The 27,792-nt window shown below is 44.6% G+C and overlaps 7 protein-coding genes across 11 annotated transcripts in view; 3 read left to right on the top strand and 4 right to left on the bottom strand.

Annotated features, from left to right (window-relative positions):
* jus (julius seizure) overlaps window positions 1–2,077 on the top strand; it is a 50,163-nt gene extending 48,086 nt beyond the window's left edge. For 3 of the 5 annotated variants that reach the window (XR_011416143.1, XR_004304851.2, XR_004304849.2), the window contains exon 8: window positions 324–460. Coding sequence is in view for 2 of the 5 variants with exons in the window: in XM_032438992.2 (XP_032294883.1) it covers window positions 324–565 (242 nt within the window). In the remaining 3 variants the exon portion in view is untranslated. Of the gene's footprint in view, window positions 1–323 lie in introns of all 5 variants that reach the window. The other 2 variants (XM_032438992.2, XM_032438991.2) reach the window with 1 other exon arrangement.
* A 1,315-nt stretch (window positions 2,078–3,392) lies between these two features.
* LOC6634958 (probable multidrug resistance-associated protein lethal(2)03659) lies at window positions 3,393–9,279 on the bottom strand. Its single transcript, XM_002058556.4, has 6 exons — window positions 9,070–9,279; window positions 7,809–8,039; window positions 5,834–7,747; window positions 5,112–5,578; window positions 3,948–4,896; window positions 3,393–3,892 (listed from the first exon to the last, which is right to left on the bottom strand). The coding sequence occupies exons 1-6, from the start codon at window positions 9,141–9,143 to the stop codon at window positions 3,547–3,549; spliced, it is 3,981 nt and encodes a 1,326-aa protein (XP_002058592.1). The 5' UTR covers window positions 9,144–9,279; the 3' UTR covers window positions 3,393–3,546.
* A 265-nt stretch (window positions 9,280–9,544) lies between these two features.
* rdog (red dog mine) lies at window positions 9,545–17,773 on the bottom strand. The gene is made up of 7 exons (XM_002058555.4): window positions 17,121–17,773; window positions 15,214–15,444; window positions 13,150–15,153; window positions 12,676–13,084; window positions 12,321–12,471; window positions 11,312–12,260; window positions 9,545–11,248 (listed from the first exon to the last, which is right to left on the bottom strand). Exons 1-7 carry the CDS (start codon window positions 17,198–17,200, stop codon window positions 10,924–10,926), a joined length of 4,149 nt encoding a protein of 1,382 aa, XP_002058591.1. The 5' UTR covers window positions 17,201–17,773; the 3' UTR covers window positions 9,545–10,923.
* A 906-nt stretch (window positions 17,774–18,679) lies between these two features.
* On the bottom strand, window positions 18,680–22,443 carry Rpn2 (Regulatory particle non-ATPase 2). Its single transcript, XM_002058554.4, has 4 exons — window positions 22,306–22,443; window positions 21,214–22,218; window positions 19,749–21,056; window positions 18,680–19,679 (listed from the first exon to the last, which is right to left on the bottom strand). The coding sequence occupies exons 2-4, from the start codon at window positions 22,175–22,177 to the stop codon at window positions 18,850–18,852; spliced, it is 3,102 nt and encodes a 1,033-aa protein (XP_002058590.3). The 5' UTR covers window positions 22,178–22,218; window positions 22,306–22,443; the 3' UTR covers window positions 18,680–18,849.
* Window positions 22,444–22,526: 83 nt separating this feature from the next.
* Slbp (Stem-loop binding protein) lies at window positions 22,527–23,675 on the top strand. Its single transcript, XM_002058553.4, has 2 exons — window positions 22,527–22,803; window positions 22,861–23,675. Exons 1-2 carry the CDS (start codon window positions 22,651–22,653, stop codon window positions 23,461–23,463), a joined length of 756 nt encoding a protein of 251 aa, XP_002058589.1. The 5' UTR covers window positions 22,527–22,650; the 3' UTR covers window positions 23,464–23,675.
* Window positions 23,676–24,548: 873 nt separating this feature from the next.
* Window positions 24,549–26,546, top strand: eIF2D (eukaryotic translation initiation factor 2D). The gene is made up of 2 exons (XM_002058552.3): window positions 24,549–25,064; window positions 25,126–26,546. The coding sequence occupies exons 1-2, from the start codon at window positions 24,665–24,667 to the stop codon at window positions 26,430–26,432; spliced, it is 1,707 nt and encodes a 568-aa protein (XP_002058588.1). The 5' UTR covers window positions 24,549–24,664; the 3' UTR covers window positions 26,433–26,546.
* On the bottom strand, window positions 26,511–27,704 carry Pglym78 (phosphoglyceromutase 78). Its single transcript, XM_002058551.4, has 3 exons — window positions 27,470–27,704; window positions 26,912–27,409; window positions 26,511–26,848 (listed from the first exon to the last, which is right to left on the bottom strand). The coding sequence occupies exons 1-3, from the start codon at window positions 27,570–27,572 to the stop codon at window positions 26,682–26,684; spliced, it is 768 nt and encodes a 255-aa protein (XP_002058587.1). The 5' UTR covers window positions 27,573–27,704; the 3' UTR covers window positions 26,511–26,681.
* Between the last annotated feature and the right edge of the window lie 88 nt (window positions 27,705–27,792).

Raw genomic sequence — 27,792 nt, 5'->3', positions numbered from 1 at the left:
AAGGGTATTCAAGCTTCGGCACTCCGAAGACAACTACTATTACCTATTAATTGCTTATTTTATAACTAAGAAAGCGTAGTATCCAAGTATTTGTGAACGTAGTGCGTGTTTCAATGTAGTCTTGTGCTCGTTCGGATGCATTTGTGTTCCTTCAGTTGCCCACGGGCTCCACATGAGTTAGCTGAATGCCAACCTTACCGGCGCCTGAGTGAATGCCGGCTACACCTGCCATGTTGTAAACGTTATTGTTGTCCTTATACGTTTATTCATTGTCTGCAAACGAAAAAATGTAATAAACAATCGCTACGTGCTCCACTCCACAGGCTCCCAGTCGGACTCCCATGGCAGCAATGCATCCGCCACCTCGGTGCGCTCCAACCGCAGCAATTCGGTGGCGCCGGGCAAGGTATCCGGCGCTGGCCATCACGAGCGGCACGGCTCCTCGCATCGCCAGCATCACGCCCAGCTGAAGTCGCCGCAGGAGGAGTCCCTGATTACGAACATAACCACAAATCCCGTGGCCGAGAGCGTGACCGTCGAAATAATTGAACCAGCACAAAAGTGAGCATACAGTCTATGCAAAAAATAATAAAATATAACAAAAATTTACAAAAAAATAAAATAAAAATGCAAACACATATAAACGAGTCAACAAATCGTCGATATCGTCGTTTAATATGCACGCGATAGTAAGCCGAACATAATGCCATTGTTAGAACCTTTTTTAAAAGAGATTTTTTTCCAATTTTTCGAAAAACACAACTTTTTGCAAAACCATACACAACAACAAATGCTAATTAATTGCTTACATATACATACAAAAATAAATATATATATATAAATATATATATATATATATCTAGCAATCGATGTGTATATTGAATGGATATATACGATTACACTGTGGAAAAAAATGTTCGAAAAAAACCTTGCATAACAAATTCATACTAATCTTTTTTTCAAAAAAAAAAACGAGCAAAAAAATGTAAAAAAAAAAAATAATGATCATGAAAATGAAATACTTTATTAATTTATATAAATATTGTACGCAGATCTACAGCTTTATGCCTAGAAACACAAGCAAAAAAAAAACCGAAAAAACAAAGAAAATTTTCGTAGAAATAAAAGCGTTTTTGTAGGCAAGATTTAAAAAGGAATTTAGGAAAATTGAGTTTTTGCTAATATATATGTCTTATACGAAAAGGAAAAGCGAAAATCATTGCCAAAACAACAATTGGGACACACAAAATACAAAGCAGACTATGTACAATGTACATACGCACAACGCCTTATCTTATCTATATCTAGATGCAGCTAGCGATGTGGCAACGGCTAGTATATATACATATATATATATAGTATATAGATATATGTGTTCCGGCCACACCTCCAATTGCTGCTATCGCCCCCCTCCATAAATATGGATATTATTATTCTTATAGCCAATGCAAAAGCACACACAGATATAAAAATATTAAAAAACCTCGGGACCATATTTTATAATCAAAATATGCGTTTCAATTAACGAAGCATGCACCTTTAGTTCCCACTTAAATCCATTCTGTCAAGTGTTTTATTCGAAATTAATTTTTAACTAGCTATTGTTAAACGCTGGCTGAACTAATATTTAGGGAACTCGCACAAACACGAAAACTAAAAAAAAAAGTAAAGAAAATCTGAGAAAAGCTAGCAAAATGCACACTCAAGTGCCGTAGCTCGAGTTAGTTAGCGCCTAACTAAGTCTAAACTATATGCGAGTAGCTGCTAATCAGAATAATCTAAATTGACTTCCAGTTAAAGTTATCAACATTTCAGTTCTTTACAACACTGTAACATTTTTGTGCTAAATCTCCTCTCACACAAATTTTGTTTTGGAATCCTCTGGAATGGTCGGCCGGGGCTGAGCACTGGGCGAGCCAATAATAGGGGAAGATTCTTCGTGCGTCCAGTGCTGAGCTCACATTTGGCTGGCCAAGAACAATTAAAAAACAAAAAAAAATAAAAAAAAAAAGATATTTATATCAAGTTATAGTACTTAGAATGTTGAGTATGTTAAGGTCTTTTGGTTTTCCGCAAAGCCCCCCCTCAACAAAACTCTCATTTGCTTTTGTGCTCAATCAAAGAAGCTTAACTGTGAGAATAACAAAATGAATACAAAACGTGTTTGTACTTAAAACAAAATGAAACAAAATCATTACAAATAAACAAAAATGACAAAATAAAAATAAAAACCTAAAACCTAAAGAAATATGCCTAAAATGGTACAATTTAGTAGAGCGAGCGTAAATCGCATAATCTTAAACCAAAAATTCTTGAAAAATTTCCAACAAGCAAAAAAAGTAAATATAAAATGCTTTAAAAATATATATATATTTAACTAGCTAAAATCGAGTAATTATAAATACGATAAAAAAAAAGCAACACAATTTTATTCAAATTGCATCGAATTTTTCCTTAAACAGCAAACAAACAATCTTATTTCTAGGACATCAAAAAACTATATACATACCTTTCTTACATGCCGAAGCACAAGAGCAGGAAGCATAGAGAATTATAGAAAATAGACAAAAGATCAGATGGCAATGGAAAAAAACAACTTGAGCATTGAAATTTGGGGAAGGATTTCAAGGTTTAACTTGGTTTTTGTGACAACACGTAAATCTAAGCACATATAAAGCTAAACTTAAACTTAAATATATATACATCTATATATACATAAGATTTATGAACATTCTCCAGACACTGATTTTTCTATTTACATCAAACTACAAAAAATGTTGAAGGCAGACTTTAAGTAAGCGAATTTTAAATAAGCGAAAAATCATAACAAACAAATATATATACATCAATATATGCTTTATTTACTTTAAAATGTATACACAAAAAAAATACATTTAAAAACTGAAAAAAAATTTAATAAAACATGATTATATACACTTCTTGTCTAGTGAAAATCTATGCGATAAATTCATTTACACTCTACCAAAACAATTTTATACATATACCAAAGGCAAAACATCGTATTAAATTAAAAATAAAATCTATATATATATATACAAAAGAAAAGCACAGCAAAGCCATGCGGAAACAAAATAAAAATAATATATTATAAATTAAATATGAAAGCTAGAACATCAAAAATGGCAAAAAAAAAAACTGCTGCATTATTCTCCAGATTTCTCATGTGACTCATTCAAAACTAGGCACAAGAACAACAACAACAACTAGAAGTTGAGCGTAGTTAATATACTTAGTTTTGACAAAACTTAAGCCGAACCGTAGCCAGGTTTATTTAGCGCGCTAGTTAATCGTTAAGTAAATAAATGCATTACAAGAAAAACCAATACTAATAACAAAAAAAATGCTTGATTTTTTCCCAAAAAAACTTCAAGATGAAGAGAACTTCGTATATTATACATATAAAGTGCATATATATACATAAATATATATATATACAAAATTATATAGATTTATATTTAAAAATCAGTTCACTATAATAAAAACTATATATTACCATAACTTACAAAAAACAACAACAGTCTTTTTTTATAGTGTGGTGCCCCTGAAAACGCTCAGCCTGCCCTCCGGATGCAGCTGCTCCGGCTCCGCAGCCGGCAATCCTCGCTTTCCCGTGACGCGCTTGTGGAAACTTTGCTCGGCCACGTAACGCAGGTGCTTGGCACTGCTTGCGCCCGTCTTCTCCACGAAACGATAGAGATATCCGTTGCGCTGCTGCAGCAGCTCATGCGGATGACCCAGCTCGACGACACGACCCGCATCCATGACCAGGACACGATCCGAATCCATGACCGTGTGCAGGCGATGCGCAATGGTCAGCACCGTGCAGTTGGCGAACTTGGTGTGTATCGCCTCCTGTATGAGCTGATCCGTGCTGCAAAAGCCATAAAGATTAGCTTTATGAGCATAACAGGTGCTCAGCCACTTACTCCGGATCCACATTGGCCGTAGCCTCGTCCATGATGAGTATTGTATTGTGCCTCAGAATGGCGCGTGCCAGGCAAATCAGCTGACGCTGGCCCATGCTGAAGTTGGCGCCGCCATCGTGCAGCCTGTAGCTGAGGCCACCTTTTAGCGCCGACACAAAAGCCTTCAGCTTGACGGCGTCCAGCGCCTGCCAGAGTTCCTCGTCCAGCTGATGCTCGAACGGATCCAGGTTGTAGCGCAGCGTGCCCGAAAACAGCACCGGATCCTGCGGTATAATCGAGATGCGACTGCGCAAATCATGCAGGCCCAATTTGGCAATATCATAGCCATCGATCTCGATGAGTCCCTCGTTGAGGGCCAGGCGAAAGACCGCCTGCACGACGGAGGATTTGCCGGCGCCCGTGCGACCCACAATGCCCACCTTCTCCTTGGGATGTATGGTGAAGCTCAAGCCGTTCAGCACATAATGCCCATGGTCGCTGTAGCGCAGTCGCAGATCCTGGAAGTGTAGCTGACCCGCACTGGGCCACTTGGCGGGCAGATTGACAGCGGCCTCGGTCTCGTAGGAGGGCTCCGGCGGCAGCTGGACGTACTCCAGCACGCGCTCCACGCTGGTCATCTGGTTCTCCAGTTCGACGGTGTGACCCATGCCCCACTGACAGATGATGCTCAGCGTCATGGACTGCGTTATGGCCAGGCCCACGTCGCCGCTGTAATAGTTCTGATCGAATACTAGAAAGCTGAACGTAACCACCAGGATGTACAGCACACAGATGAGATCCGTCCAGAAGGCAAAGGCCCGATTCACACTTCCGTACAAATAAACGGCCGAGGTGTTCTCATTTTGATAGCTATGGAAGCCACGCTCCAGGCGCTTGGTCGCATTCAAGGCGCGAATAGTGGTCAGGCCTTTGAACGTCGCATTTGTGTACGAGTAGATGGGACTGCGGGCTACGGAGGGCAGAAGAAACAGATGAGCTCAGGAATATATATATCTAGCTGATGTGCATGGTTCAAAATTCCGAGCCTAGGCAAACCGAGGTTTCAAGCTGGTTTTGACCTAAGCTGCAGATTTTTTATGGGCTTTAGGAAAATTCTTCCAGTAAAGAATATATCTATTAATATTTATTATATTTTTTATCTCCTTAACCGGTTTGTCTACTCACAGATGGTCTCGATGCGCTTGAGGCTTCGGCTGGCGCCTATATAGAGACTGCGGGAAAAGTAGAGCAAGGCAATCATCACAATCGCTGGAATAGTCAGCCAATAGTTGGCGATGCTCACGACCAAAAGCACAGCCAGCCCATTGACAAAGAACTCCAGAGATTCCATCATGGACTGCGGCAGAGTGATGTCAATGGCCAGGATATCGCTGGAGAAGCGATTCAGAATGCGTCCCGAGGTGGCCAAGGTGAAGAACTGCATGCTGGCGCGTATGATGCCGCGGAAGAGGAAATTATGTATACGCAGCGAGATGCGCAGGCACATCATAAAGAAGCCAAAGGTGCGCAGCACATACAGAAACAGGGTGCTCACAATGAGCACAGCGTACAGGGTGACCAGGCGTGTGCGAATCCTGCGGCGTTCGACGGGCGGCTCATTCTCATCCGGTTGCGTTTCCTCCCAGGTGGCCCTATGGTAAATACGAAAATGTGTAATATTAATTTAATATATATATTTAATATAGATATTGAGTAAACCGAAACGGGTTGCGGATAATTGATAACTCAAGTTGAACGGATCAAATTGTTGTCCTTATTGAGCTATTCGAGTTGCAGACAAAGCATTTGAATCAATCGAAAAAGAGGCACTTCGAACACAACATGTTGCATGTCAAACATGTTGCAAGCAGTTCGAACTAGGATTTAGGGCTCTAGAAAATACATACCATTTGGACAGAAAAATGTCCATGGTAGCTTCGAAGCTACGCGCCAGCAGAAAGACAATAAAAATGAGCAGCACCACGAACGGCAGACCGAGTACAGCAAAGTATTGCTTGTAGGTGGTTAGCTTGACCGAGCCCTGGAACTGTTGCTCCTTGTAACACTGCTCATGCTCGTCCAGCTGCAGTTGGAGCTGCTGCTGCGACAATGGCTCCTGCGGCGGCGCCTCCTCGTAGATGCTATCAGCGCGCACGGCGCGCAACTTGGCTACGTCGCTGTCATTGGCGACGGACATGCGAAACCGGATGAGCTTCTTGAGTGACTCATATCTGCCCTGTATGGAGGCACGTCCGGCCTCCATCAAGACCATATGGTCGGCATGGCGAAGCAGCGCGACACGATGTGTTACCAGGATGCGTATCTTGTCGCTGAGAAATTCATGGAGGCAGTGCTGCAGCAGCAGCCGGCCCACATGGGAGTCCACGGCGGAGAGCGGATCGTCCAGCAGATAGATGTCCGCCTTGCGGTAAACAGCTCGCGCCAGGCTAACTCTAGCCTTTTGGCCGCCGCTCAAGCTGGCGCCGGACTCGCCCACGATGGTGGCATCTCCATGCGGCAGCTGCTCAATGTCCTTCTCCAACAGGCAGACGCGCAGCACTTCCCTGTAGCGTCGCTCGTCGTAGGGCTCCATGAAGACAATGTTCTCGCGCAGGCTGCAACGATTCAGCCAGGGCTCCTGCGGGGCATAGCTGATGACGCCATTGAGCTCCACGCTGCCGCTGATTATGTCCAGCTCACCGAGCAGGGCGGCCAGCAGTGTGCTCTTGCCGGCGCCGACGGTGCCGACGATGCCAACAAACTGCTGGTCCTCGGCCTCAAAGCTGATGTCCTCGATGTGCCGCTGACGCTTCTCCTGGCTGGACTGATCCCAGCTGGCCGTCAGCTGGCGCAGCGTGACGCTCTTGCGCAGTGCTAGCGGATTATGCAGACGTCCAAAATAGTTTCCATGCTGCAGATCATCGTCTACGTCGGTAAAGTTGTTAACACCGCCATCAGCGGGATCCTCGTGCTGCAGCAAAAAGTCCAACAGGCGGCGGGCCACAACAAACGTCTCCGCCCAGGAGTTGATGGCCAGGGGCCAGAGATGCAGCAGCGAGTGATTCAGATGGTCATAGTAGCTGGACACCATGAACACCTTCTGGGCGGTCACAATGTCGCCAGTGAAAACATATGTGACCAGGCACAGAAACAGCGACAGCTTAGAGATCATGTCGGTGCACTGCAGCCCCGCATAGACGTACATGGTGCCGCGTATGGCGGTCATTTCCTTACGGCGCACGCGTGCGATCAGCTTGGCAAAGGACTTCTCCCAGGCATACATCTTGATCACCTGCATGGCCGATATGATCTCGTTCATCAGCTTGACCCGCTCGTCGCCGTACTCCGCCGAGAGGCGCTTGAAGCGCGCCGTCGCCTTCGCTGCCCACACCTGCAGCGGTATGAAGAGTATAATGGTGGCCATGCCCACCAGAGCAGGCCATCCGATCACCTGGTAAATAATGTAGCCAAAGATCAGGCCCTCCAGCGGTCCCTTCCAGAGCTCGTGAAAGAAGTAGAATGTCTCATTGAACTGCGGCAGATCCGTTGACATAAGGGCAATCGCATAGCCGCTCATCCCACTGTTATCCGAAGCCACGGAGACGCGCAGGCACTTCCGGTAGACCAGGCCGGCGCAGGCCAGGCGTATACGGGCGCCCAGCGCAAACAGATGGAACATAAACGGATGATAGCAGAGCACCTTGACCAGCGAGCACAGGACCACGCCCATGGCATACAGATAGGCCGACTCCATGGACTCGTATTCATTGCCCTCCGAGAAGAAGGACACCAGCTTGCCCAACAGCAGCGGCTGCATAGTGCTGCAATACGGGAAATATGCGTCATGAAGGAACACTTCTCTTGCGTCTTGTTTCGACTTACTGCAGGGAGATCTCCACCAGCGAGTAGAGTATGCAAATGGGCACAAATTTCGCTCCGTACGCCTGGAAGATCATGTGCAGCACACTGGGCTGCGGGCGTTTCAGTTCGCGCTCCCAATGGCCCAGCAGATCTTGAGACACCTTTGTACTATCCAGGCAGGGTACATTCGCATACAAATCCGCTGGCTCAATGGATTTGCCATGGCCTTTGCGCAGAATCTCACGTGACCAGCTGACAAAAACAAAACGTCGGGGGATTATTTTTGACGAACTGTCTGTTATGGCTAAGTTGGAGCATGAATTTTTGAAGAGTGTTTTTTCACAAAGTTTACACCTGAGACTGCGATAATCCCCCTTGTTTCACATTATTCGCAAAAATCAAAGTTTTTCGTTTAGTCCGATTTGCTTTAAACATATTTTCAAAGCTTTATATAAGTCCTTAATGAATAAGTGTTTCATCGATTTGGGAAATTTCGGCCGCAACAGTGGCCAATTGGTAGAAATTTCCCACTCCGACAACTCGAACAATTTAGTAACAATTCAAATTTCCCACTCCCATAACTCATTCAAATCTCATGAGATTTTTACGAGGATTATTTCTTTGTTCATGGCAACTGGCAACGTTATTCTTGGTCAAAATTCATAGGGTTCGGCTTTGATTTTATGGTTTGGCCTCTAGATTAGATTAAGCATTTAAATCTGGCAAAACGTTATTCTTGTAAAATATAAGATTGTTGATTCTAGCTCTTAGTCACGGCTACAGACAGCCAAAGGTTAGTCTGATCAGTCGTTTATAAATGTTTAGTCAGCTCTTTATCATGCAAACAGACAATCAAAGAGACGATCAGACAAGGGTTGATCGATTCAGTTGGTTTGGAGTGTATATGACAGTCATAGCACAATTTTATTAAAACCTGCTAGATCAGACTAGACAAAAAAAAATTGTGGAATAATTTGAAAAAACAAGAGCTGTAACTTTGGCACATTCTGAAAAGCGTTGCGAACACTGTCATAAATCTGGGCGCGTTTTGCTCTTCAGGTTTATCTTATCTTACGGCGACAGGCGACAGGAGCATAGCACATGTTGTAACACAATTTTTCAGCATTTGATCAATTACGAAATTAGCCACACATCGCGTATACGTAATGTCTCATACATTGCGTATACGTAGAGCACTTTAAATTTTCTTAATCCCTTCGATTTATGATTTAACATTCTTGACGGCCATTTATACGGGGATTTATGGATCGCGCGCACTCACATAAAAAACCACTTGGAGAAGAAATTCGCCTTTAGCACCGGATTTGGTTTGCGTTCCTCCTTTGTCGCGCACATTGTTTGGCATGGGCTTCACAAAGCTGGCCAACTTGCAGCTCCAAAAACTACTATCTCTATATATCAGCTATATGCTTCCTATATCACATAGGTATATCAATATCCTTTAGCACAATTCCCGCATGTGGCCGTTGCCTTTGACGCTTCGCTCGTTACTGATTTGGCGTGTGTGAAAAGCGTTTGATTTTTAACGAAATGTTGCGCCACGTTCCCGAATCATCGCTATAAATCAATGATCCAGGCTGCCCGCCCTATCGCACCACTTGGTGGCGGTTTTATCTAAATTCCGCCTGACAGCAAATCATCAGCCGAACTGCAGTCGCAACCACAGCTCGCCAGTCGCGGCTAGAAAACATGGCCACGGCCGTAGTTCAGGAAAACAGTTAGCTTCAAAATACAAATGCTGAGTAATGCCCATATTTAATACCCAGTAGCTAGAAAATAAATTCCAACAAACAGAAAGGAACATCTTTAAAGTATCTAATCGCGCCGGCTTAAAGTCTATATGATTAAATAATTCAACTTTTTGAACTCAACCAATTATTATCGATAATAGCCGCCAGTGACCAGAATCGATAAATATCGTTCACAAGCCAAGACTTTTTAAGCATATCTTGACAATTAGTAGTAGCTAGTTTCGAATTATAATACGATTCCATTAGATAGAAAGGAATATCTTTAATCTATATAATCGCGCCAGATTAGAGCCGATATGCTCAGAATCGATAGATATCGATTATCATCCAAGATTTGTTAAGCATATCTTGACGATTAACAGCAATCCCGTTTTCTTATAGCTTACACAAAGCAAAACTACTTGCTAAGCTACTTCCACTTCAATCAAAAGAATTTTAAGCAATATTCTCTTAGTTTCTGGTATATACATACAATAAAATGCCATCGTACAACTCTCCCAATTTCTCAAAAGATCTCAAACTAAACATGGAAGTTATCAGACTTAATTTTACACATTAAAGTATGCAACAAACTATTAAAAGTGGCTCGTAGTTAAGTACAGGGTATCTACTAGTCGGCCACCCACGACTAGTGCACACTAGCTAGCATTTTGTTGTTGTTTATTTTAATCAGTTATTCGAACTATGTTTTATTACAGTTTTTAGCTATTGACAATTTTGATTAAAGCTCGTCCCACTTAACAAAAAGTGTTTTTCATCAAGTTTTTATCTGTTTCAGATGTACGATATGTATTGTACATTTTATGACTATTTATAAATAACAGGTAATAGCACTTGAGGCGTACAAAATTAATATATAGTATTTGGTGTAATAATTCTCAGGCACTTTTATTGAGATTTTGTACGTAAATAGCTACATACATAAGTACAATTTCGTAACGCTACGCTATATAGTAAATTAATACTACATATGCTATATAGTAGATGTATAAAAAAAATAGCACTGACATAATTTGATTAAAGTCGCATTTTGATTTGTGCAAATTGCTTTCGAGTTCTACAATTACATATGAAGACATAGCGGAGGCATATTAGTAGATAGTAGATATCCTAACGGAAGAGTTGCATTCTTAAATTCGGCATTTGTAGTTTTAAGTAACAAGTTAACAATTGAATCACGCTAACATACATAGATATATGTACATACTTATATACGGAATTAGGGCTTAGACAATTACAAGTACAAAACAGAAATTAAAGTTAAGTACAACATAACGCGATGTACGCTCATAATACTTTCAGTTCCCAATGCTATACATCTTAAGTAAGTTTGTGTGTATATTTGTGCGTAAGTTGTGATTGTGCTACTCCTTCTGCTCGTGCAGAGCTGCGGTGAGATTAAGATCCTCGGCAGGCACACGTCCATCTAACAGCCGCTTGCTGTAGCTCTCTTCGGCCGCTTGCTGCAGCGCATTCGCCGTCGCTGAGCCCGTGTTGTCCACCAAATGCCGTAAATAACCACCGGAGCGTTGCAGCAGCTCATAGGCATGTCCGAGTTCGCGCACCTCGCCCGCATCCATGACCAGCACACGATCCGAATCCATAACTGTATGCAGTCGATGGGCAATTGTGAGCACCGTACAGTTAGCAAACTTGGAGCGTATCGTTTGCTGAATCAGCTTGTCAGTTCTGCGAGGAGAGAGCAGCGTTTTAGTTAAGAGCTTAACAATAAAGTCAAATATATATGCTTACTCTGGATCCACATTTGCCGTAGCCTCGTCCAGTATCAGCACGCGATTGTTCCTCAGTATCGCGCGTGCCAGGCACACAAGCTGGCGCTGGCCCACGCTGAAATTGGAGCCGCCATCGTACATGCGACAATTGAGTCCACCAATGAGCGTGGATACATAGGAACGCAGCTCGACATCGCCCAGCGCCTTCCACATCTCGTCGTCCGTACGCTCATCCATCGGATCCAGATTATAGCGCAGTGTACCCGAGAACAGCACCGGATCCTGGGGTATAATCGAGATGCGACTGCGCAAATCGTGCAAGCCCATATGCTCAATGTCCACATCATCGATGCGTATCATGCCCTCGTTGCAGGCCAAACGGAATATGGACTGTATAATTGAAGATTTGCCAGCACCGGTGCGACCCACAATGCCAATTTTCTCGCGCGACTCAATGGTAAAGTTCAGGTCCCGCAGCACCGGCGCCTCTTTGGGTGAATAGCGCAATTTGAAATTGATGAATTCGATGCGTCCCTTGCTGGGCCACTCGGTTTTCGGTTTAAATTTCTCGGGCGTCTCCAGCGGCGGCTCCGATGGCTGCTCCGTATACTCGAGGACACGCTCTACACTTGTCATCTCATTCTCCAGCTCGGCTGTCTGACGCATGCCCCACTGGCACATGCCCGTCATGGTGGTGCTGTGCAATATGGCCAGGCCAACATCGCCGCTGTTGAACTCGTTGCGCAGCAACAGGAAACTGAATGTGACCGCCGTCATATAGCCAATGCACAACAGATCCGACCATAGGGCAAACGCGCGTGTACAGGAGAGAAACAGAAACCAGGCCGAGGTATTTGCATTCTGATACTCGTGAAACTCCGTCTCCAAGGCGCTCTGTGCCTGCAGAGCACGTACCGTGGTCAGGCCCTGGAACGTTTGATTTGTCAGCGAGTAGACAGGGCTGCGAGCTGTAAAAATAACATTGATTCAATCAAGGAGCCAATAAAATACAATATTTATAGACTTACATATGCCCTCCAGTCTCTTCACGCTGCGACTGGTGTTCACATAGAGATAACGTATGCAGGCCAATACGACGACAATCACGGCGGCGGGCACCAGCAGCCAATAATTGGCAATGGCCACAATGATCAAAACGCCGGAGACATCAATGGCAAACTGCAAGTGCAAAGAACACGTTAATATAACTATCTATTAGGAAAAACATGTGTTTAATTTAACAAGAAATACTCTGATCGGACAAAGGCTGATAATTCTGGTTAGTCAATCAAAATATTTATATCTAGGGGGTATTTATCGTGCCTTACTAGACTGATTGACAGTCAGTAGAAATACTATAATATATATCTCTATAATGCTTACAGCCAGACAATCGAGCAGGGTGTGCGGCAGATCTGTATCCACCGTGCGTATATCCTTGGAGAATCGATTCAAAATGCGACCCGAAGAGTTTGTATTGAAGAAATACATGCTGGCGCGCGTGATGCCGCGAAAGAGACGATCGTGCAGTCGCAGGGAGATGCGCAGACACATCCGAAAGTAGCCAAAGGTGCGCATAAGGTAAACAATAAGCGTTGCGGCCAGAATAACAGCATAGAATAAGACTAGCTGCTGGCGAACGTCATCCTCGACGCTCTCAAAACTTGTCGGTGTAGCCGTGTTCACTGTATCATTAACAGGCGCCTCGGTGGACAAATCCAACGTTGCATTAACAGCCGCAGGCAGAGCAACTGTGCTGCCATTTAGCGCAATCTTCTCCTCCCAAATGACCCTAAAGAATATAAATGAATAAATCAATTATTTTTGGTTGAGTTTTTAAGATAACCAGCCTCTTACCAGCGTGAGAGGAAGTAGTCTACGCCCGTGAGCATCACCCTGGCGCAAATGAAGAGCACCACAATCAAACCCAGCAGAAATGTGCTCTCTAGTGCCTTGAAGTACGAGGCGTATACACTGAACTTGACCGCTCCCACACTCTGCTGCTCCTGGTTGAGCTCCTCGACAGTTTCATCGGGTCGCAGCAGCGGATTGTGCTGATGATGTTCCATGCTCTTCTCGGAATCGCTGCGCGACATATGACTGCTAACGCTGTGCGTATCGATGCCGCTCTCGTCGTGCGTCTGCTCCAGAAACTGAAATTGGCGCGAACGCTGCAGTTCCTGATAGCTGCCTTGGGCTACAACCTTGCCGCTGGACATCAGCAGCAGGTGCTCCACATCGAACAGATACTGCAGCTGATGTGTGACCAATATGCGTATCTTATTGGATAGAAAGTCGCGTATGCATTTCTCAAAGATGTGCTTGCCCACATGCGTGTCGACGGCGGACAGCGGATCGTCCAGCAGATAGATGTCTGCCTTGCGGTAAACAGCACGTGCTAGATTCACGCGTGCCTTCTGACCGCCACTGAGGCTGACGCCTCGTTCACCTACCACGGTTAAATCGCCCCTGGGCAGCAGCTCCATGTCGCGTTCCAAGGCGCACGCCTTGATCACCTTCTTGTACCGGCGCTCATTGTAGTCCTCCACAAAGACAATATTGTCGCGTATGGTGCCCTCAAAGACCCACGGCTCCTGTGCCGCATACGATATTTTGCCATGAACTAAGGCCTCGCCCTGATCAATGCCCACCTCGCCGAGCAGAACATTCAGAAAGCTGGATTTGCCCGCACCAACTGGACCCACGACAGCTGTCAATGTCTGATCCTGAATATCGGTGCTGAAGCTATCGATGGCACAATTGGAATGGCCATCACTGGCGTCCCACGAGGCGGTAACGTTCCTTAGGATCACACACTTCTGGGGCGCCTCGGGACAATAGTCGCGCAGCCGATTGGGCGGCTGTGATTGTGTCATCTGCGGCTGACCATTGACCAGCAGCGAGCCGTTTAGCTCCAAATTCTTCAGTTTGTCCTCTTCCGTTAGCTTGCGCTTGTTCTTAGACTGCTTGGCATCGGCCTCCAAATTGATGGGCACCTCGGCCTTGTCGCCATCCAGCAGAAATTCCTTACAGCGTCGCGACGAGACCAAAGCTTCCGCGATGAATGTCAAAGATAAAGGCCAAAAGTGCACCATGGAGTCGTTAAGCATGTTGAAGTAGGAGGAGACCATGTAGACCTTCTTGGCGGTCAGCGCATCACCCAGATATACATATGAGCACAGAGCTAGGAACACAGACAGCGGCGAGATCATCGAAGTGCAGCTGAGCGCTGCATGAATGTAGGCAGTGCCGCGTATGGCCTTCACTTCCTTGAGTCGTACCTCGGCAACGACGCGCGCAAAGGACTTCTCCCAGGCATACATTTTGATCACCTGTATGCCCTGAATAATCTCGTTCATTAGCTTTACACGCATGTCTGTGCGCTCCGCCGTCTTCTGGCGATAATAGGCCGCCTTTTTTGCTGCCCACGCCTGGAGCGGTATAAAGCTGAGCATAAAGGAGACACCTATGACAGCGGACATGCCGATCTCGCGATACATCAGATAACCGATGAGTATCGATTCCATGGGTCCCTTCCATGTGTCATGCAGAAAACAGAGCGCCACATCGAAGCGTCCCAAATCGTTGGACAGTATATTGATGGCGCGTGCGCGTAGACCATCATTGCTGCTGCTCTTGGAGACCTGCAGGCACTTGCGGTAGATGAGCCCTGAGAGGGCTAGGCGCAGTTTGGTGCCCACTTGAAATATGTAAAAGATGAAGGGATGAAATGTCAACACAGGCACCAGCATGCACACCACAATGCCAAGCGCATAGCAGTACGCCTCCGACTCGCTTATCGTTGTCTGATCCGCCGCAAAATAACCAACCAGACAGCCCAGAAACAAGGGCATTAGGGATCTGCAATTGAAAATAAAAAATTAGCACTGTTGTCTATCATATATCAGTTGTTGTGCATACTTGCAACAGGACTCGACCATGGAAAAGGCTATGCCCAACGGCATAAATACGCTGCCATATGCACGAAATATCATGCGCACAACGCTCGGATTGCTGCGTTTCTTCTCATCCTCCCACAATTCGCTGAACTTGCTCGTCACGCGCTCGCTGTCCAGCGTTTTTCGATGCTGATACAGCTCCTCATCTGTGAGTGGGCCCTGTAGGCCGCGCTTGAACAGATCTCGCATCCACCTGAAATTAAGATTAAAATTAAATTCATTTATAATACAATACACATTTATTTCTAGAAATACCATTTGTCGAGCGACCACTGTACTTTGATAAGACAAAAAATATACTCGATATAACTAATTACATTTGTGTACAGTTTTTATGGGGCTTCATTAATGATTGTTGTTCTGATTTTCAAGGTCTAACACCAAGTTAATTTGTAATTAACAAAGCTTCTGAGCTTTATATGTTGCCTAGGTACTAAAACAACATCTATGCCCTGCGACTGATAAGTTAGATAACAAGCACGTTATAGCATTGTTATACATTCCTAAAAACTATACCTAATCATATTATGCAAATAAACATTTTACGGTCTCATGAAGTGTTTTTAACGCTGTGAACGACAAACAGCAAGTTGCTAAGGCGTTAAATTCTTTGGACAACAAGTGGTTTCCCATTATAAAATATCGAGACATATCAAATTTTCTAACTACAAGTCAAAGTGCATGATTAACAGTTACTTTCGTGCACTGGAGGTTAAATATCCTTTTTGCCACTTAACAGATGTTAACAGTTAACAGTTCTGTTAACATATCAATGATATGTGCTATGTTAAACATTTTTGTGATCATAAAATTTTCGACCACTTGTTAACATATTTTTAGTTACACCCTAAAATAGCTTTTTATACTAAAATAAACACTAGTTTTCATAGAAACAAGCAATATATATTTAGTAAAAATAGTATAAGGTATAGGTAGAAAATTCATAACGAGAATTGCTAATACAAAATAAATAAAAAATCAAGATTACTGCAGTTTATTGTATACCATATACAATATTATTCGATTTGTAAGCCATATTTATTCAATGCCTTTTTAATAAAAATCTCCCAAAATAATTCTAATCAAAGTGAACATATGCGCGTCTGTACACTGTATATATATGTATAAACTATATGTACATCCATATGCACGAATTAATTCAGTACATTTGTAATTGCTTATATACTGATAAGAATATAGCCTTCACAGCCCCAGTGACATCTAATATGTATGATTTATGGAGCAAAAAACACAATTTCTGTGAAATTTGCCCGGTAAAAAAGTGAGAAGACGGTGAATAACCTCTGCAAAAACAACAATTAATGCTTACACCTAACGCCTATATACGGTATGTACGCACATGTGTGTGTGATCTATGTGTGTGTGTGAGCACACATATTAGCAGTGTTGCCAGCTTTTCAAACGAGAAACGGCTAGTCTAGCGGGAGAAGGAGATTTCTGTGCTTTCTATAATTTGTTTTTATATAATTTCAAAATTTACTTTGCGACTCTCTGGTTTATTATAAATATTTTTATTTCAAAAATATACCACTGACAGTTGTTTTTTTTTAATTTGTTCGCAATAAAATAGCTAAATTTGGCCAGAAAAAAGCTGAGCTGACAACACTAAATATTAGTAATAGGTACATACATACATTCACACATGCATAAATACATGTGGATGGACTTTAAATACAGCTTGACACGTGCTATCGAGCTGAGCATGAAAATCAGCCTATGCACAATGTACATATACGATTTACCGTTATTGTTGCGCTTATACTAACATGTGCGTGTGTGAGTGCGTGTGTGTTATGGCTGCGTATGTATTGGACCCTTAGAGGGGAAGAACCAGAACTTGTAACTTACCAGAAACTCCATTGTGAGAATAGATTTGCATTTGTGTAGGGATTTTTTGGACGTACAATCTTTCTTCTGGTACGGTTCATAATATGCGATTCGTTCTGTTTATTTAAGGTACAATTTATCACTTGCGCGTTTACCGTTACGCCACCAAATTACAAGTAAAACGCAAATCGAGCTGGCGTTTGCTGCTTCCTCTTTGCAATTGACTGCTTTATTAATATTTTATGCACACTCACTCTCTGTCCACAGCAATGTACATACATATATTAATATAATGCATATACATATGTGCATATATGTATGTACTGCCGGCAACAACACTGCTGCTGTAAATTGTCTAGGGTCGAGGTCAGTGACGAATTTTTTTATTTTTTGTGTCCACTTCTCATTCAGAATTAACCGTTTGTTGCTGTGTTTGACCTGGCAACAAACAAAGCAAAGGCAAATGCAAACTGCAATTTGCCGAGAAATCGCCTTTGTTTCGTATGGTAATCGAACAGTTGAAACTCACACACACACAAATAACAAACACTATAAATTTAGTCGTTGCCTTCTGTAATTAATTATAATTTACACAATTATTACGCGAAAAAACAATGTGTAATATTAACGAACCGATGCACGTCTTTTCGGTTCGACTTCTGAAATGGCAATGGTAGACTTGACGAGAGCGATAGAAAAAGAAAACTTTTGAATAAACCTCAGCCGAAAAGAGAGAAAGAGAGAGAAAAAGAGCACTAATGCGTGTGTGTGCACCAGCTGCCTGGTTGCTACTCTGTTTTCGACGCTCCGGCAACTACACTACGTCACTCTGTTGGTCACGGCTGTTGGTATGTGTGCTGCGTATGTGCTTTAAATTTAAGAACTGTGCTGTGATTCGGCACAGTGAAATTTAATAACTATTTTATTAAATGGATTCATTTCAATTGACATTAAAAAGTCAATACGAAAAACAATGGCATTGAATATAATTATATACAAATTTCTATAAATCGTACATTGTCTATTTTGGAGGATTTAATACAAAAATATGAAAAAATTAGTTAAGAATAAATTAATAGTTGACAGAAAACTTACCCAAATATAATAGTAATTTGTATATTTGTGTAGTGAACAAGCAATAATATTTAAAATCGAATCATAGGGTGTAAGATTGTATCGGCTTGATGCAAATGGTGAATTTTATGACTTGTTTTAATCGAGTTTTATCGCTCTCTGAGGCCTTACCACACCGTTGGAGTGTGTGTGTGTGTGAGAGACCGCATCCAACGGTTTTAGAGCAGTAGCCAGAGCGAGACAGCGAATTTGTTTGTCAACGGCAATTTAAAAATTTGAGCGCGAGCGATTTCCAAGCATTGTGAAATTGACAAAAATAAAAATAAAATATAGGCGTGTTTGCTTTAATACACAAACACGGCAAAAAAAAAAAAAAAAAACAAAAAAAAAACAAGCCGGCAACAGCGATGCTCGAAAGTATTTTGATAAGATGTTATCATTTCATCAAATTAGAAATTTGTTGTTGACAATTGAGTCATTGAGATTGGAGTTCCTGCAAATCCAAATTTTTTTTACATCATAAGCGATGAATATTTATTATGGGTAATTATGGATTAGCGTTAGTTCTGTGTATTTTTTTGTTGTTGTTTAGTAAATTTGGTGAAAAATACATTTGAATGCAATATTGAAAAACCAAAAACATGTTTACTTAGATAATGACAAACAACATGCCCATTTAATCCTCAATATATTCGAATGGCTCTGGTGGCTCGGGTTCCTTCTCATCATCGTTCATTGGACCAAATGCAGCGACCGGTTCGACCAGTTCCTGATCTTCGGTTTTGCCCGTGTGCTGGAATACAATGATGCCGCCAATTGTCACATCTTTCATGGGCTCATAGAACTGGCCATCGGCAACGCTGAGCACTTTGAGCTGTTGGCGCAGGGCACGTGCCGGATTCTGCAGCATTTCGAAAGCGGGTTCGGGCTCCTTCTTTTCCTTCTTGTCCTTCTCTTTTTCCTTTTCTCCAGCCACGCTGGTGCTGGCCTCCTTATCCTTGTCGTCTTCCTTTTTCTTTTCCTTGTCATCCTTCTTTTTGGGCTTGGACTCCTCCGCTGGCTTGTCGTCAGCCTTAACAGCTGTTTCGGACTTCTCCTCATCCTTTTTGCTGCCTGCAGCGGCGCTCTCCTTGCTGTCCTCATCGACATCCATTTTCTCGTCCTCCTTCTTGTCGGCATTCTCGCGACGCTTCTGCCGTGCTGCAATCGAGAGAACAGCCGTGGCCACCTTCTCGCGTTCTTCGCTCTTCTTCTCCTCCAGCGGCGCCGGGTAGGCATATAGCGATGGCTTCGCCGCCGATCTATACTCCATCTTGGGCATCTTCAAATCCGAATTCAGACCAATTACACAGGTGGGTGTAAATGCCAGCGAGAGCGTGTGCGCCAACGGGAACCAGTACCAGTACTGCGTGAAGGCCAACATGCCGACGACAGCCTGCAGGTTGGTGTGTCCAGTGCGTGATTGCAGCGAGAGTGTGGCATTGCGACCGCCAGCATCGATGATACCTGCAAGCAGCGGATCAAGAAGAAATATCAAATAAGACACTTGCATGGAATCAAGTGTTTGTCACCCACCTTGTGCCAAAATGGCACCATATTTGGCCATGACATCCTCGTGTTTGTTGCTGATGACTTCGGCGTACAGCTGGCGGAAGAAGGTGCTCTTGGGGCAGCTCAAGTCTGTGTGCTGAATGAGTATCATGGCGGATGCAATGAGGGCACCCTGACGCACAAAGTTCACAGGATCAAACTTGACCATGGGCTCCAGCAAGGCAATTGCCTCACGCAGACCAGTGCCGGCGCAGGCAATGCCCAGCGCCATGGCGGCACCATAACGCACATGCGGATTATATGATTCGGCCAGCAGACTAACCACCGATGGGCACTGCTCCGGCGTGCGGAACAGAATGAAACCGATTGCCGTGACAGCAGCGCGACGCACATCGTCATTTACATCGGAAACGGCCACATGGAGCAGCTTGCGTATGGCCTTGTTGCTGCCGGTGCCATTGTAGGCCATTGCCAGGGTGTACATGCCGGAGCGACGCAAGACGGGATCTTTGTCGGTGGAGAGGCTGGTGACAAGCGGATCGGCCTCTTCCAGGCGCGCAAACATGGTCAACGAGATGCCAACAGCCAGGCCACGCAGAATCTTTTCGTGCTGCGTCTCCTGCGCATACGATACCATATCCTCGATGGCCTGTGCATTCTTGGAGCCCAGCATAACCATGCCCATGGCAATGCCAGCTGCCTCGCCAGTAACGGCATCGTCCTGGTACAAATTAAACTTCAGCTGTTCGTACAGATCCTGGCGATGGGTTCCCATGCCGGCTAGGCCCAGGCCCAGGCAGCCACCATGGCGCACATTCTCGTTTTGCGAGTCTTTCAGCTGTTGCAGCAGGTAGTCAATTATATTGGCGCCATGATTGGCATGTATCAGACCCAGGGCGTACAGTGCGCCACCCTCTGAGTAGCCAGAGCTGGGACCCGCTTCCTTGGGCAAATAGCTTTGCATGAGCGCCAGCGAATCCTTCTCGTGTCCGCGATGTATCACACCCAACGACGCGGTAGCTGTTAGCTTTGCCCAATTTGTGGCACGTGCCAACCAATCCAGATTGTCGCGCAGGAACTGATCCGAGGTGGTGCCGCTATGCATGAACGCATTGGCGATGACAGTCGCCGTGTGGCAAATGGACACACGCACCGCCTCCTTGGTGCCGCGCAGTATCTGCAAATCGGCGTGATTGCTGCGTATGAGAAACTGCAGCTGCAGATCTATGGACACTTCGCCGGAGAGTATGGAAATTAGCTTCTCAATATTCTTCTGATGCAGCTTTTCCATGTCGTTTAGCGAATCGATGGTGCGCTCAATCTTTACATCGCCTGTAAAGTAAAAAGAAGCGGAAAAATCATGAAATCATTTATAACAGAGTCTCGTAAAGAGATTTAACCTAAAAGTTAAAAACAGCTAAGCTGGGAATAGCTGAGCTTGGTCAATATATATATAATATATATAAGAGATGAAAAAAGTTTCGCTCACCATCTTTATCCTCGATAGTTTCCATGCTCTCATCGCTAAGTAATTTGGCCTTCTCATCATCAGATTTGGCAGCGGCATCGCTACCGTTCGCTGTGGTGCCCTGGGGCTTGAATGTGCTGGGTAAGGCTGTGGGTATGGGCGCAGTATCCTTGAGTGCCTGGAGCACGTTGCCCAGGAACTCTTGTGTCGCAGACTCGTACAAATCGAATGCGATTTGATAGGCCATCAGATTGTTGGCCTCGACGGAGGAGCCGGTCAATTTGTCCAGCATTTCGGCAACGGCCAGGGGATCCTCCAGAAAGATCAGACACTGGCACATGTTCACATAGTCGGGCACACCCAGTTCTCGATAGAGTCCAACCAGGCAGCGTAGCACCTGATTGCGAAAGCCGCGATTCTGGAGCAGCGACATGGTGACATTGTAGGCATAGGCCAGCATGCCACGGACATCGTCCGACTTCATGATGGACACCTCAAAGATGTCCATGCGACGCGTTTCCAGTGCAATGCCAAGTGCCTGACGGTACTGATTGTCGTCCAGGCAGCGTTGAATCATGCGATTCACAATGGCCTCCAGACGCTCATCCACAGGCTTCGCCTCCTTGGGATTCTCAATGAAATCAACGCGTTGCGCGATATAGAAATCAATGCATTTGGCAATGATTGTCTCAGTGTACTCGTTGCGCGCATTCACATCGAACAGATCGCCAGCGCCCAGCGCATATGTGAGTGCATCCTCAAAGGAGCCCAGATGATAGAATACCTTGGACGCAACCATGCCAGCAAGTTTGTTCTCTGGAAATGCTCGGTCCTCGTGCAGCATTTCAATTTTCTCAATTGACTCGGATATCTCCGGCCAGAACTCATCCACAATGTTGTCCAGCTTCTTTAAGGCGAAAACCTTGAGATCTGGCATCGGTTCATCGAGTAGGGATATTATCCCCGCGGCGGATGTGAGGCTCATTTTTTGCTTGCGTTGATTTTTCCCCCAATAATAAATATGTTCTACGAAAGTGTACGTAACATATGATTAATTTGAATCCAAAAACTGTCTGATTATAATAGAGACAAGTAATTTTTTGCAGTACTAACCAACGATTGCAGTTTTTAATATTACACAGACTTTTCTTTTATGCCGAAAAAACGCTAAATCACCAATCGTTGTAGTGCTGCACAATGCTGGCTGTGTACATGAGTGTTGGAAAGCGTGCGTTAGGCAGTGTTGTTCATAAGAATAGTTATCACGAAGTGGCAACTCTGAAGCAATTGTTATCGATAACTATCGACATACATAATTCCCCGCAACTTGGCATCGCAGCAACAAAAACGCGCGAACAACTGGCGCAAGCGAACACAACACATAGTTTTGTTTGCTGAACGCACGTAGTTAACGCCCTCGATTACTTTATATAAATAAACAATAATCATTGCAACAACATGATGTGTGAGGATCAACTCATGTCTGTGGATGCAACACCGATTAAAGGCGCAGGCAGCCTTAATTCCTCCGGCTCGTCCATTTCAATGGACGCAAAACCGCTGAACAGTTGGGCCCAAGAGGTTCGCGCCGAGCTGGGACACAGCGACGAGGTAATTAATGATCTTCAAACCATACGCACAGCCCAGCTAACTAGTTGTCAATTCCAGGCTTCGTCGTCGTTCAACAGCAGCGCCGGCAGTGCAGCTGCACAAGCAAAGCGTGAAATGGCCTTTGAATTTCTAGATGGCAGCAATGAGGAAAAGTTTGAGCGTCTGGTGAAGGAGGAGAAACTAAAGACACCCTTTAAGCGGCGTCATTCCCAAACGCCGCCCACACAAAGCACTGAAAATAGTCGCTCCAACAGTCCAAATAGCAGCACATCATCAGCTCAGAATGATGTCAATCCACGTCCCAAAGCGCAACTCTTCAAAGGTCACAAGGAGGAAAAGCGTGTGCGACACAATAGTTATACCTCGTCCACTTCATCATCCTCCTCGTACACCGAGTCAGATCCAGAAATACTATCGCGCCGCCAGAAGCAGATAGACTATGGCAAAAACACGGCTGCCTATGAAAGATATATTGAGAATGTGCCCAAAAATGAACGTACTCGCGAGCATCCCAGAACCCCCAACAAATATGGCAAGTACAGCCGTCGAGCCTTTGATGGACTGGTAAAGATCTGGCGCAAGCAGCTGCACATTTACGATCCGCCCACAGCGAAGAATTCGCGTACTTGCGAAGCTGATTCGGACTCTGACTCGGATTAGAGATGTTTTATTAAAACACGGGGCGCGTTTCTCGGGGGACAATAATTGAAACGATGGTACAAACTCGGGCAAAGTTGAAGTAAAGAACATATACATATATATATATACCATTAAATTAGCCTTAAAATACTGCTCGCAGGCAAAGTATTTATGTTATGTTATGTTAACATAAAATGAAATGTTTAATAAAATGGCGTCGTTTTGATCTTGAATTTTTGAGACTGTTTTACCTGGAAACTGCAGCGGGGGCATTTCGGAGTTGTGCATATAAAATATACATACATACATATGCATGTGCATACATTCAAGGCGGGCCAGGAATAGACAGATGTTTTATCAGCTTATGCAGTGATATTCGTTGTATGTACATACATACATACATATAGTGAAAGCTGCCTATAGCGGACCGAGATGTGCGAGCATTCATTGACGCTAGTAAAAATAATGGGTATTAAACTACTTTTTATGATCTGCTATTTCAGTATGCAATTAATTTTTATATAATTATGTAGTTTTGTTCGTTCTAGGTTTTGTAGTTTAAGTGAACTTTTGTCAATATAACATGTTCGTCAAAAGGAGCTGTCACTTTATGTTAAGTTTTCATTGAACTGGAAAACAGGCTTGCAAATCATCCGTTAATTTGTTATCAAGCAACGGTGCATGTCTATTGTGAACTGTTTTTTATTGGCTTACTCTTTAATGTGCACCAATTAATGCTTTCTGCTCGAGCAACAAGTTTATATATTTATTTGTGTAAATTTGCGAAGAATTGGCAAACCGGCATGTAACAGTGTTGCCAATTGCGCCACTTTGTAGCTAAGTTTGCTTGGTATTGAATATTGGATTCAGCTACTTTTTTTTAAAGTGGCAGCTGGGAACACCACAAACCATCAGTTGATTTTCCACTGGGCGGCAAGTCTATTGTTAACTATTAAAAATATAAATAATAATTTGATTAATTTCTTATCTAAATAACATATAATAAAGAGTATATATGAAACGTATTTGAAAAGCTTAGGACTTTTATTTACAAAATCTTTACAAATATGCATAGTTAAATAAAATTGGCAAAGGGGCATTAACCAGCGACCAATCAGCTGTTTTGTCACTGTGCAACGGCGTGTGTCTATTGTGAACGTCTGTTAGTTTATATTTATTTTGATTATTTCGTTTACGTACGCAAATTACACGCAGCCCGCACATGTTTCTAAAACCCTACCGATTAAAGAGTAGCGCAGCGCTCAAGGGCTCCGAAGCCAAGAAGCTGCGCGCCCGACTCGAGTTGGCATTTCCGCATGTGCCGGCCGAGCATCTGATGCCGGCAAAGGCGAATGTGACGCAGCTGAAAATCCTGACACATGGCGGGCAGCAAAGCATGGTCTACTGTGTGGACAAGCAGCCGATGTTCTTTGAACTGGATGGCGGTCAGCTGGTGCCAACGCTCTACACACTATGGTCAACGCCCGACATACTGCCATATCTAACCACACACGAGGGTGTGCTGCCCAAGCTATCCAATGGCGCGGACTTGATGCTGCCGGGCGTGGTGCCGCTGGGCGTCGGTCTGAACATGTACGGTCATTTCAAGAAGGGTCAGCTAAGTAAGTGTGTGACACAATTTAATATTATAGACGATTCCAAACATGCTCTTGATCTGTGCAGTGGCTGTCAATTTGACCAACAACAGTTCGGCCATTGGCGTGGGGCAGCTGGCGCGCTCCAGCGACGAGCTGTACATGTGCGGCGGTCATGGTGTGGCTGTTAAAATGCTGCACATGTTCGGGGATAAGCTGTGGGCACATGAGCCCAGTCTGCTGCAGCAAATACCGCTGAACAAGACAAAGCCTTTGTCGGGTGAGGACTTTCCTGCCTTGGGATCATCAGATCAGCACCGCAAAACCACAAAACCAACGCCAACCGAGCCGACAACTGTGAGTGAACCGGTGCCACAAGCTGCGGAAACAGACGAACTGACATCGGGCGCTGCTGCCTTGTCGCTGGAGGAGATTAGTGAGCCCGCCGCAGATGCTGCAGCGGTGTCACCAGATGAACCCACGCCGGAAACAGTTTTGAAAAATGCATTTCTAGCTGCGCTTAAAAACAATGGCAAGAAGCTGCCGCTGCCGCTTCTCACGAGCAATTTCTATCGGCTGTACGTGGTGCCCGAAGCGTCTGAACAAATTGATTTAAAAAAGACGCGCTACAAGAAACTGTCCAACTTTCTGGCCGAGATGGTCGACCAGGGCTTTATAGTTGTACGTGAGGAGACCAAGGGCGTTGACAAGATTATTTCCGTGGACTTGGAGCATCCAGAGCTGGTGAACTTTATAACGGATGTCAAGACCGGTGACAGCAGCGGTGCCGCAGCAGAGACGCCCCTATTCCATTCGGAGCTAAAGGAGATGTACATTGTTTCGGATGTAACCGCTGCATTCTTCACTAAAATGAACTACAAACGCGGCGAGGGTATACCCGTTGGCCAGGTCAAGAAGATTGTGCGCGAGTATGTGAGCAAACATGGGCTGGCTGATCCGCAGACAAAGCTGGTGCGTCCGGATGCAGTGCTGCTGGAGCTGTGCGGCAATCGTGAGGGTACCTTGAGCGAAATCACTTCCATAATAACCAGCAAGATGGAGCATTCCTACCAAATGTGCAGCGGCAAGGATACCAGCGGCAAGCCGCAAATTCAAATGTCCCTGGCCACACGGTCCGGCAACAAAAAGGTGACGCTGGTCAGCAACATCGAAGCCTATGGCATCATTATGGCCGAGCTGATAAAACTGTGCAAACAGGGCGCCGCCGCCAGCACAAGCATTGTGAAGTTGCCGCATCAGAAGCACGAGCAGCTCCAGGTGCAGGGCAATCAAATTCGTTTCATATACACGCTACTCACGGAAACCTACAAGGTGCCACCCAAGTGTATATTGGGCCTCGAATTGGCCAAAGATGGCAAGAAGAAGCGCAAGTGATGAAGTCACTAAACAATGCATATAATACAGCCCACGGGGCAATAAAATGAATGTTCCACTCCAAACCTGAGCTTATAATTATTTTGTGTTATAATAAATTATTTATTAACTGTAGTGGGGAGTGGGTATGAGAACCAATTAATGCTACGAGAACCACAACAATAAACGGGAGGATATTTCCAGCATCTATCTGGACTTAACAATCTCTAGCAATTGTGCTTTTGTATTTCGACAAAATTAGAGCTTCATTTACTTGGCCTTGCCTTGGGCAGCAACGGCTTCGATGGCCTTCTTGACGGTCTCCTCGTCACCCAAGAACTGCATGGATACAACGGGCTTGAAGTTCTCATCCAGCTCGTATACAAACGGTATGCCGGTGGGCAAGTTCAGCGCCATGATGGCATCCTCGGACAGATCTGTAATGGGTTGAGAGTAGATTCAATTCTTATGGAATAATAATATTTCATGCTGTTGCTCACTATCTAAATGCTTGACAATGCCGCGCAGACTGTTGCCGTGGGCCGCAATCAGGATGCGTTTGCCCTCCTTCATCTGTGGAATGATGACATCGTTCCAGTAGGGCAGTGTGCGTTCAATGGTCAGCTTTAGCGACTCGAACATGGGGAACTCCTCGGGCTTGGGTCCCTCAGCATAGCGAGGATCCTTGACAATGGTGTCATAGTAGGGATGTCCCGGCTCCATGGGTGGCGGTGGAGTGTCGAAGCTGCGTCGCCAGATTTGCACCTGAGCCTCGCCGTACTTGGCAGCGGTCTCGGCCTTATTCAGGCCAGTCAAACCGCCATAGTGACGCTCATTCAGGCGCCAGGTCTTATAAATGGGAATCTCCTTGTGGCCGCTCGCCTGCAGTATGCTGGCCAGCGTGACCTGGGCGCGCGTCAGAACCGAAGTGTGCGCCACATCGAATTCTAGCCCAGCGTTCTTAACGGCCTTGCCAGCAGCTAGAGCCTCCTCCTTGCCTGCGCACGCAAAAGTATTGATTGGTTTTTAAGTATTTGATTATGTGCATTTGGATTTACCCTTTTCGCTGAGATTGGCATCAAACCAGCCACAGAATTGATTTTTCTGATTCCACTCAGACTCGCCATGGCGCACCATAACAATCTTGTATTTGCCACCCATATTTGATAATTGGACTAGTTTGCGGAAAATTATGTTATAATAGCGGCGATGGCGCTTACAGCACTGTCGCTTTCCTTTAAATTCACTTAAATATGACCTACAAGGGGGCCAATCAAGGTCGTAGTTGTCAATTCGCGTATTGCAACGCTGTGTGGGCAGTTCGCGTTTTTGTTACGTAAGACTGTTATGTTACGCGCACTGTTGTTACGTTTGGCGCCAA

This window comes from Drosophila virilis, chromosome 2, assembly GCF_030788295.1.
Source record: "Drosophila virilis strain 15010-1051.87 chromosome 2, Dvir_AGI_RSII-ME, whole genome shotgun sequence".
Taxonomy (NCBI): Eukaryota; Metazoa; Arthropoda; class Insecta; order Diptera; family Drosophilidae; genus Drosophila; species Drosophila virilis.
The sequence above is the reverse complement of the archived record's forward strand: the minus strand, read 5'-3'. Positions and strand labels throughout refer to the sequence as shown.